Genomic DNA, 10,756 nt, shown 5'->3' with positions numbered 1-10,756 from the left:
ATTTAGTACAAAATTATCATTTTTATAATGAACTACATAATACACCATCAGATGACTGAGAAGACAAAGCAGCATTGTTACAAAATAATAAATGGTAGACTCTTTTATAAAATACAAAAGTTTGGAGTAATTTTAAAAAATATAATAGTAATATTTTGGGCCTTTTGGGATTTAAAAATTTGTCAAAATATGGATAAAATTTATGGACAAACATATATTTGTCAAAAAAAAATTTAAAATATTTTGACAAAATCTATGGCCAAACGGGTCCTTAATTAATCCGAGTTTGGATAATATTTGGTTAAATTTGAAAAAAGAAAAAGAGTATTATTTATTGTTGAAATTAATAGAAAAAAATAGTTTGAAATTTAATATTGAGTTTGGACATGAAAATTCACTTGAGTGGGAATTACTATTTCGCTTGAAATATTCCTCCAACCAAATGACCAATAGTTTAATATTACAGTAATATTTTAAATACTGAAAGTTTAGTTTTTGAATTAAGATAGTCCCTGATTTCATAGTTTATGTCCTGATCTCTTATCACAAAAATACTTTCAAATTCTACTTAATTATAAAAACCCGTTTGGCCATAGATTTTGTCAAAATAAATTTGGATTTTATTTGATAAACACATGTCTGGTCATAGATTTTGCCTACATTTTGGTAAAATCTCAAATCCCAAATCCTAAAACTGCTCAATAGCTGGTTTTGGGCCAAAATATCACTATTATATTTTAAAAAAAATTACCCCAAACTTTTATATTTTATAAAAGAGCCCACCATTTATTATTTTGTAACAATGTTACTTCGTCTTCTCGGTCACCTGATAGTGTATCATGTAGTTCATTATAAAAATGATAATTTTGTATCAAATTTATTTATGTTCAGGACTATGGTTTGCGATAATATAATAAATGTTATTGATAATGGTATTGTTACGTATTTGTGATAGTTTTTAGAACTTGTGGGTATAAGTCATGTTTCATGTTTTTCCAAAATAAATTTGGGAAATATGTTTTGAAATTTGATGTCCAAACACATTTTCATCTTCAAACCAAACTTTACCCAAATTATATTTTTCATAACAAATTTGGGAATTTATACCCAAACGCTAGCTAAATCACGTGAATGAAATAATATCAAGCCAAAACCGACTAGTGTAACTTTTATGGGTTTAGGCGAACTTGCTTGTATTACCTTGTAGTTGTATTAAAAAATTTGATAAATATATATAAATATTTAATTGTGAATCGAGTAACTAAAATGAGTTGAATTATGAAATCAGAACTCATAAACTTCAAATTAACTCCGTCAAAAACTAAAAGTTCAGAACTATTAAACAAACTTTGCTTCGAGTAATCACTTGAAATTGATTCTGCCACTTTCCCTATATCTCCCCCTCTCTATATATATATATATATATATATATATATATATATATATATCCTCTATAAATAGGCAACCAAAAGAAAATTAAGTGTCAGCAAACAGAGAAGCCGGTGGACTACCTAGAAGAGGGCCTGCTCGCTTATCATTTGTACATTTTCACTTCCAAAGAAAGGTATGTCCAATATTAATTCTTACTCCATCAACTTCTATTTCTGCTTGTTACTTTAATTAGTTGATGATTACAAGGAGTAATGAACTACTTTTAATATGACTTTCCTATCTCTATTTCTCGCCTTCTTCTTTCTTCCCCAACTCTTCCTTCCTTTGAAGAATTTGTAGGTATTTCCAGTTTTGCTGCCATTTTCTTTTCTTTTCTATTTGTCCTATGTTTTGTGGTATATATATTTGGTTATATCCTCATGCATTACCTTGTTGCCCCCTCATGAAGCATCATCATAATCCATGCATTTACACCAAAGATTCTTGTTAGGCAGCATCTCGCGTTCATGCAAGGTGCAGGAAGAGTCGCAACCCAAGAGAAAGTGATGTAGGCAGTTTAATCTAATACAAATATTAGTGGCTGAACTCGTAACTTATAGGTCACACGGAGACAACTTTACTGTTGCTCATGGTTAGGAATTCAATATTTATGAAATTTTAGTGCCAAAAACTGAACTTAAATGTCTCAATAGGGACATTAGGCAATTTCAAGCTTAAAGGTAGAGGAGAAAGAAAATTCAAATTTACTTCTAAAATCGTACAAATAATATAGTCCCAACGAACGTGATGAGTTATTTTCCGTGGCTTTGTTAGTCTAGAAAAAGAAGTGGCTATCAACAAAAAGATAGAAGTGACTAGTGCATGATGATGAGGAAAGTTAGCTGCATTAATATTAATATAGACTAAGTTCATACAACGTACTTCATTATCATTTTTAGCCGCACTTTGGAAAGTTGGATATATCTTTTTTTTTCTTTCTTTGTTTCTTCTTTTTTCCTTTTCTTTTAGTTGATTGATTGTATACTCTGAACAATTTTAGAATGCCACTACTTCTTTCGTGTCCGCCATGCACTTTCGTCACCTTGCAGTTTTTTTTTTGTTTTTTTGGTTCACAATAGCGTGACTACAAGTGGCAGTCTTTTCGACATAACAATTCTAATGTACAACACTCTATTGTCTCCACCACACAAAGTTCAAAGTTCAAAGAATGATGTAAACACTACACTTTTATGGCGTAAAAGGATCCATTGGTTAACAATTTGGACATACTTCGAATTGGTTCACTCATATTCTTTCGTTTTTGGTTTTACATCCGATTTTCAGTACCAAAGTTAGGATTCAAGCTAATTCAAGTTTTCACTGTATCAAGCCTATTAAAGTGAAAATTTTCCCTAAATATTTTTTCTATTTTTAGAATTCGAACTCGATATTTAATTTACTGATTTTACTCTTTATTCTTATGAAGTCATAAATTGGTCATTGACTTGCTTTTTGCTGGCTCTTCTTCAAAAGCAACATATAGGTAGTTAATATAAAGAACAAATAACTCGTCCACAATAGTATTGCTTGTAGCTAATATTGTCCTATATTTTACAAATTTAAGTTATATACATTGATAATGAAAAAAAAAATACTATTGCTCAATCTGATAGCAGATTAGTTATTATTTTTATCATATTACAGATTAATATTTATTTACTGATTTACATGTAATTATCTAACAAGTGAGCTGATTGTGTAAATTTTCTTTACACTATTATGCACATAACTTAAACTCTACTAACTAATATTCATCCAAACCGATCACTATTTCTGCCTCATAATTAATCGCTTGTAAGATCTTGGCTTGCTGTTTTGGACATTCAACTTGTGTGTATGATTTGTCACATGATATATTAGTGAAATCATAGGTACATATATCAGTCGACTATATTACTAAATAATTAGTCGGTGGGGTTAATTATAGTTAATAATTAATGATATCTGTATGCATTAGTTAGAGAAGCTTCCTCTGTTCCAACAAAGCACTATGCAGTAAATATTCAGAAGTCCCAAAACAGAGGAAGAAAGATTCTTTCAAAGTACTGTCACGCCAAAAAATGCTGTGTCAATTATGATTGTGTCATTCAAAAAGATTAAACTTATACTCATATTTATCTTAATAACTGAAACTGATTCCATATAACTTTTTTGAATTTGTTTTTTCCTAAATACTTTGTAACACAACTCAAGCAGTTGTGACAGAAAGAGTTATACTTGCCAGAAGTCGAATGAGTACAATTTTAAAGATAAATATCTCTTGCTTTTTTATTTTGAAACCAACAAAAATCTAACTGCACTACTTCTGTTATGATACAAAGAAACAAAATATGATTCAGTGACATGTCACCAAATATTAGCTACAAATTCAGAAACCAAGCACTTCTGTCTCCTGACAGAAATTGGGACCTTGTGCTTCATTTTTGGCCTCATTGATAATTACCCTTTCGATTGGTTCTCATCGTATGTTTACACGAACCAAATCTTTGTTCCTAAATAATCACCATTTGGACTGACTCTGTCACGACCCAAGCCAATGGAACGTGTTGTCCGCTTTGGCCCAACAGATTTCACGGGTTTGTCCCTTGGTCTACGGCACCTCGAGCCCCAAAAGCGTGCGTACTATGTGAACTTGTGTCATGCCTTATAACGCTCTTCACTTTCCTCTCTCATTCTGATGTGAGATTTGCCTAAGGTGACACATGTACTCCTTCTTCAGAAGCTTATCATCCTAGAAGTATGTCAGTCTTGCTCAACCCGCCCCTCTGTCATGGGCGTCATATTTCGGGTTTTATCAGTTCTGAGCAACTAAAACTTTAAGCATGTGTTTATTCTTAGGAAGTTAGCTTCTTCCTTTTTCTTTTTCTCGCGTATTGGCCAATAAAAGTGCTACTTTCGGGAAACAAGAGATTCATGCATTTCTCTAAATTTAAGGTTGATTGATAGAATATGTTGACGGGAACCTGAAGCAAAGGTTTAAGGAAAATTCAAGAAAAATTTCGAGATCTTCGAGTGAATTGTTGTAGCACTTTTTTTTAATTGTAAAGAGAGAGAGAAAGAAATCAGTTCTACGTATACACAGCACCAGTGTTTGAACTTAAGTCGCACAAACATTTACATATCCTAGGACAAATAGTACTGCATGTTACTTGTTACCTAAGTAAACCTTTAACTCGACAAGAAGCAGCACATACGTCTCGGTACATATGAACAGAGGAGGAATGCAGCGTTTTTACTTTGAAGGTTGAACCCATAAAACGAAAATGACTAAAACTAAAAATTAAACCAGCCTGTTTGAAACGTAATATTAAACAAATAGTACTCTTGCTCTTCGAATAGAAAATCATGACAACATGTCTTCATAAACAATTTTGCATTTGTGTGATGCTATATATCTTTATTCAAAATGATTTTTGACTCTTAACATTGGATACAGGGATATGGACTCAAAAACGATATTCATAATATAGTTCGTAATTTCCATGATCTTTCCTTTCGAATTATTTCCTTTTGAATCAAAATGATTAACTTTTATACAATCAATAATTTGTAGTTAGAGTCATAGGTGGAGTTAGGATTTCAAGCTTATGGATCCGGGATTCTAATCGTTTTAAGTTAGTAGATTCTAAATTAATAATTCATGCATATTCAATTGATTTTTTAAGAGAAATATAAAGTTTGAACCAAAGTACTAGGTTCGGGCAAACCCGCTCTCGTCACTCTAGCTCTGCCCTGGTCGGAGTTGTCACTAGTTATCTTGAATCCAAAAGGCTTATTCAGGGTCGGCACACATGGACAGACACGCCTGAATCTCTAATCTCTATGTTGGTTTTCTTCTATGTGTTCTTTTCATAATAAAGATAGAATAAAAAAGTACTACTTCAAAGAACTGATATGGTTGGGTTTGACTATAGGTCTATGACCCTATTCTCTTGCAATTTTTGTAATGCTATTAATGTTATTACCAGGGGAATTTGAACTGAGGCAGGTTCATTCCTGCCTACCTTCTTCTTTGTCCATTTTGTAGTATTTTTTCATTATTTCTCTGCTTTTAACAAAATAAAAAATTAAAATAATCTTACTAAGATTATTTAATATTAGAATGATAGGGATGCAAATGGAGCGTTATGGTTGTAATCTTATTAAGCTTTGTGATTCACATACTAAGACATTATACCCACACACAAAAAAAATTACTCATCCTAACTTAATTTGAAAATGTACTCAAAATTTAGTAAAGTATAGATTTTGGATTACTCTCATATATTGGTTGGTGAACATAATAACATAACCCTTTATGGCCAAATTTTGTAGAGAAAATGCGGTTTACCAAACATTCTTATTAGGGAGTTTTATGAAGAAACCTAAAAACATTTTACTGGAAATTATCTGCTTCTTCAGTAAGAAAGGCTACAAACTTTAGCCTGTGTTTTCTTTTCTTTTTGTCTCTTCACGCAAACTCTTTTGGCTTTTTATAGCAGAAAGATGCTCAGTTTTCCGAACTTGTACATTTTTGGATAAATAAATGAATAAGGAGACTCAGCAAGCAATAAAAATTTAAAAAAAAATTAAGTAATTTTTGACAGCTTGGCCAAAAAAAAAATGAATAAGGAGAAACCACGTGTATTCATGAACTAAGCAGGCTAATTCGTGCATGCCTTTTGCTTTAAATTAACCGCATTTTCCCATTTCGTACTCACTTCCAGTTTCATTGAATTCATTTTCCTCTTTTTGAAACTTCGAAAGATCAGTCTGTACAATCATTGGTTTCACCCCTCAGGTTCTTTTTCTTGATTTTATGTTTTCATTTCTATCCTCGTGAACAAGTAGCATGCATACGATACATACTTGAAATTGTTATATTCTTGCACCAGTTTTGCTGTACTATCTCATTCTCGGTTCTCTTTTTTTTTTTAAAAACATAACATCTTTCTAATTTTTGATTATTTTAGGCGCATTAGCTAACGAGTTTTGCTCGAAAAGTGATCAAAACCAGGGAGTCATGGCTGAAGGTGGCAATGTAGTTTGTACTGAGAGAAAATGCAAGATACCACTCTTTGTTTTCTTTGAAGATATTAGGTGGAGTACCTTTTTAGAAATGTTTTTTTTTTGGTTACTTTGCTAGGCATTCAATTAGCGTAAACATATCAGGTAAGGGGATATCGCTCTAATCACTTATGTATTTTTTTGGTGTCCAGGCATGTGTTTAAATTCGACGATCTTGGAATGGAAATCCTAAGTATCGCGTTCCCTGCAGCTCTAGCATTAGCTGCTGATCCCATTGCTTCTCTCATTGATACTGCATTCATTGGTCATTTAGGTATATACGTAATCTTAATCAATATCTCATTTGTGCTGGATTCTTGTAATAATTAATATATCTGAATGCAAGCAATAGGATTTTGGCATTCAAAAGCTTTACTTGACAAAAAACGTGTAAATAATTATTTAGTCCTGAAAATTGGTTAGATACAAGTAGTTCAGGCCGAGGAAGACTCTATTTTGTCCATCATTGCAGAAAAATTGTGTCTTTTACATCAAATACAAAATGCATAATCTATATTTTGTTATTGATCAGTTTAATTTGCCACTTAGCATCAAAGGTGGTTTGCTTAATGCTGGAATCTCATTAAAAAAAAAAATCTCCAATTTAATGTTGGCTTTTCATCTCAGGTTCGGTGGAAATCGCTGCAGTAGGAGTATCAATTGCCATATTTAATCAAGCCTCTAAAGTCACAATATTCCCTTTAGTTAACATAACAACTTCTTTCGTTGCTGAGGAAGACACTGTTAGAAGAATTAAAGAAAAAGCAGCAATTGCTGACTTGGAGAAAGGTTCAGAGGAGAAGAATGATACAAAACTGCCAGTAACTGATGATACTGACCATGAGAAGCTGGAAAAATGTGCATCCACAAAAGTTGAAACCAAAGAGTCCGCACCAGCAGCAGGTATACCTTGTGTTTAACTTTTACACTATCACGTCGCCTAAAAGATAACGAATAAAAAAAATGTCATGTCAGAAATAATCTTGGAGATATTGATTTAACGGCCTGAACTGATTTTTTACCTTTACAGAATTCAAGACAACAGCATGCAAGTCTCCTGATAATCAAAGTAAAGGCAAAGTCAAACGTGTGAAGCGACATATTCCATCTGCTTCAACTGCAATTCTTATGGGCTGCATTCTTGGCATTTTGCAAACAATCTTCCTTATATTTCTCGCAAAACCAATTCTAAGCTTAATGGGTGTGAAATCTGTAAGTATTAACAATCAATCATCATCACTTTACGTTATAGCATATAAAAGAATTGTGTGATCATCTCATCTAAAAGCTTTAGTTATCAGAAGGAACACACGTTCATTGCTTAATTGTAATGTCTCGACATTATATTGTTTGCATTGGTTTCTAGCTACTTGATCAAATCCAATATCATATCTAGAAAGAGTAACATGTTTTTATCTCATCAAATTATACAGGGATCTGCTATGCTTTCCCCAGCAAAGAAGTATTTAATACTGAGAGCACTTGGTGCTCCTGCAGTCCTCCTTTCTCTGGCTATGCAAGGCGTTTTCCGTGGTTTTAAGGATACAAGAACTCCTTTATATGCTACTGGTAAGTAGTTGTAGTTATTTGGTTGCCTCTTTTTATGTATTACAATATCTATTTTGTCATTGAACCGATAGCTACTTGAAGTACACCAAAGGAAAGATAAGATAATCGATCTGACTCTTATCGTTTTTTTTTTTTTTTGGTCTATCAGTTGCTGGAGATTTGACAAATATAGTTTTGGACCCAATCTTTATCTTTGTTTTCCGTTGGGGTGTTAGTGGTGCTGCCATTGCTCATGTGCTTTCTCAGTAAGTCTTTTATCAGAAACTAATTAATAAATATTGTCATTCACCCAGCTTCTAATTTCACATTGTTATGGTTCATTTAGGTACTTGATATCAATTATTCTCTTATGCAAACTGATGACAGAAGTCGAATTATTACCTCCTAGTGCAAAAGATCTGCAGTTCAGCAAATTTCTTAAAAATGGTAAGTAAATGAGTGTGTACTAGTAAAATCTATAGCAGCTGCAGTTTAGGTCGACACAGTTGCACAGATAGTCGATACTGAGTATCAATTTGATTAAATGAAGGTGGTGTAAGACAAGGCATGTGTGCATTTGTTTGCTTTTAGATACTCTATACGAGAGAGGATATGTAGTACTATCAATTAATTATCAATCATAGATACATAATGTATCCTGAAGATACTGAAACGACTACCATTATTAGTATCAAATCAATAACGACCCACACAAGCCTTTAGAGCTGCACGAGCATCGCATAGTTTAAGCTGCTGAACTTTGCTTTTGTTTGCAATTGCAGGATTTTGGTTACTAGCAAGGGTGATAGCTGTCACATTTTGTGTGACTTTGGCTGCGTCATTGGCTGCACGACTAGGCACAACACCGATGGCTGCATTTCAAGTGTGCTTACAGATCTGGTTAACATCATCTCTACTTGCTGATGGATTGGCTGTAGCAGGACAGGTAAAACACCACCCAAATTTTTATCCAACAATGTCACTTTTAGAAATGAAAGTACTATATTTACAAGATATAGTAACACCGATAAACAATAAAACTTTCTTTCTGATAATCGCGATATCTTCTTTTCTAGGCAATCCTTGCTAGTTCTTTTGCTGAGAAAGACTACCAGAAGGCAAAGGCTGCAGGAGTACGAGTCCTACAGGTATTATTTAATAGTAGTAATCTTAAATCAACTTTCAAACTGAATTCCTGCCAATACTGATAGAGTTTTCATTATGCAGATGGGATTTGTGTTGGGACTAGGACTTGCTTTGGTTGTTGGAATTGGTCTATATTTTGGATCAGGAGTTTTTTCAAAGGACAAAAATGTTATCCGTCTCATAACCATTGCCATCCCGGTATGTTAAAATAATAGTACTACAAGTTTTTCTCAATTATTCTTTTCATTCTTTGACTATCTTTAACTGTTCTTTATCTTGTGCTCCTTCGCCAGTTTGTCGCTGGTACACAACCAATCAACTCATTGGCGTTTGTTTTAGATGGTGTCAACTTTGGAGCAAATGATTTTGCATACTCTGCATATTCCATGGTTAGCTTATACTACTACTACTACTAGTAGTAATATCTATTCTACTATATTGGAGCAAAAAGAGTTGAATAAATTTGCTTTTGAATCTAATTAGCATATAATGTATATATCTTCTTTTTTGCAGGTTTTGGTTGGTGCACTAACAGTAACCTGTGAGTTTGTCCTTTCCAAAAGCAATGGTTACATTGGAATATGGATTGCTTTAACCATATTCATGGCCCTGCGTACCATTGCCGGTTTATGGAGGTAATTTGTCATCTCTCTTACGTAGCATGAGAATTTTTTCTTTGATTAAGTGACGACGTAACAACAACAACTACTACTACTATGACGATGCCTCAATTCCAAATAAGTTGGGATCGTCTGTCCAATCTTTGTTGCTCTATTTAAGCCTGTTTCAGTCCAAGTGATTATGTAACTGAAAAAAGTCACATTTACATGTTGTGTCCAGCTATTGTGCACACTAACATTTTTGCTTCTATTTGATCAACTTTTACAGGATGGGGACAGGAACCGGACCCTGGCGTTTCCTGCGGATTCCATCATCGTCTCCAGAAGCCAAGTCATAGAGTTCCTACTTCATAGCACTTATGTGCGTGGCTATTTATATCATACATTTTCCATCTTTCTTTCCTTTGTACTTCTTTTTTTTTTCTTTTGCTTTTCTTGTACTGGGTAGAAATTGTACACACTTTCTACTCATATGTTTGTATAATAGTCTGACTTCAATGTCATTATCATATGATTTTGTAGCTATATATAATATATACATCTTTGCATACGAAAACTTTAATTGCTTTTAGTGCCGTGTCTTCATGTGACATAATTAATGTTGTACGTTTAGGCCACAGATTTAGAACGGACTTTGATGACTTTCTAATTCGTGGCTGGATCTAATAAATTTTAGAATTCTCTTGGTGACATTGTTGGATAAATTTGAGTTTATTCTAAAACTTCTTTTGTACTTGTTTGTCTAGAAGGATAATTTTAGCTAGAAAGGACTATAGAATTATCTTTTGTATCTTTTGACGAGAGGTCTATTTTTATATTTATGTTGTCACATAGCAAGGCAATTTGAAGCTGAGGCAGGCTCATTCGGGTTGAGATCCTCTAAAGAAATTTTAATGGTGTTGATTTATTTAACTTACTCCAGGACTAACTAGGGTGTAAACACCTACCATCCCCCGCATCATTAC

General features: G+C 33.2%; 1 protein-coding gene across 2 annotated transcripts; it reads left to right on the top strand.

The window, feature by feature from the left end:
* Window positions 1-1,460: 1,460 nt before the first annotated feature.
* LOC104101002 (protein DETOXIFICATION 43) lies at window positions 1,461-10,362 on the top strand. Of its 2 annotated transcripts, none has more exons than XM_033657350.1 (14): window positions 1,461-1,564; window positions 6,384-6,510; window positions 6,630-6,751; window positions 7,105-7,380; window positions 7,508-7,689; window positions 7,911-8,046; window positions 8,195-8,291; window positions 8,372-8,472; window positions 8,808-8,971; window positions 9,102-9,173; window positions 9,253-9,369; window positions 9,465-9,560; window positions 9,685-9,806; window positions 10,060-10,362. In XM_033657350.1, exons 2-14 carry the CDS (start codon window positions 6,434-6,436, stop codon window positions 10,127-10,129), a joined length of 1,632 nt encoding a protein of 543 aa, XP_033513241.1. In that variant the 5' UTR covers window positions 1,461-1,564; window positions 6,384-6,433; the 3' UTR covers window positions 10,130-10,362. The 2 variants fall into 2 exon arrangements, with proteins under 2 accessions (XP_033513241.1, XP_009606692.1); XM_009608397.4 differs by lacking the exon at window positions 1,461-1,564 and adding an exon at window positions 6,092-6,211.
* Window positions 10,363-10,756: the final 394 nt, after the last annotated feature.

The sequence above is a fragment of the Nicotiana tomentosiformis genome, chromosome 1 (genome assembly GCF_000390325.3).
Source record: "Nicotiana tomentosiformis chromosome 1, ASM39032v3, whole genome shotgun sequence".
NCBI lineage: Eukaryota > Viridiplantae > Streptophyta > Magnoliopsida > Solanales > Solanaceae > Nicotiana > Nicotiana tomentosiformis.
Note: the sequence above shows the minus strand (reverse complement) of the source record. Positions and strands in the feature narration are given on the sequence as shown.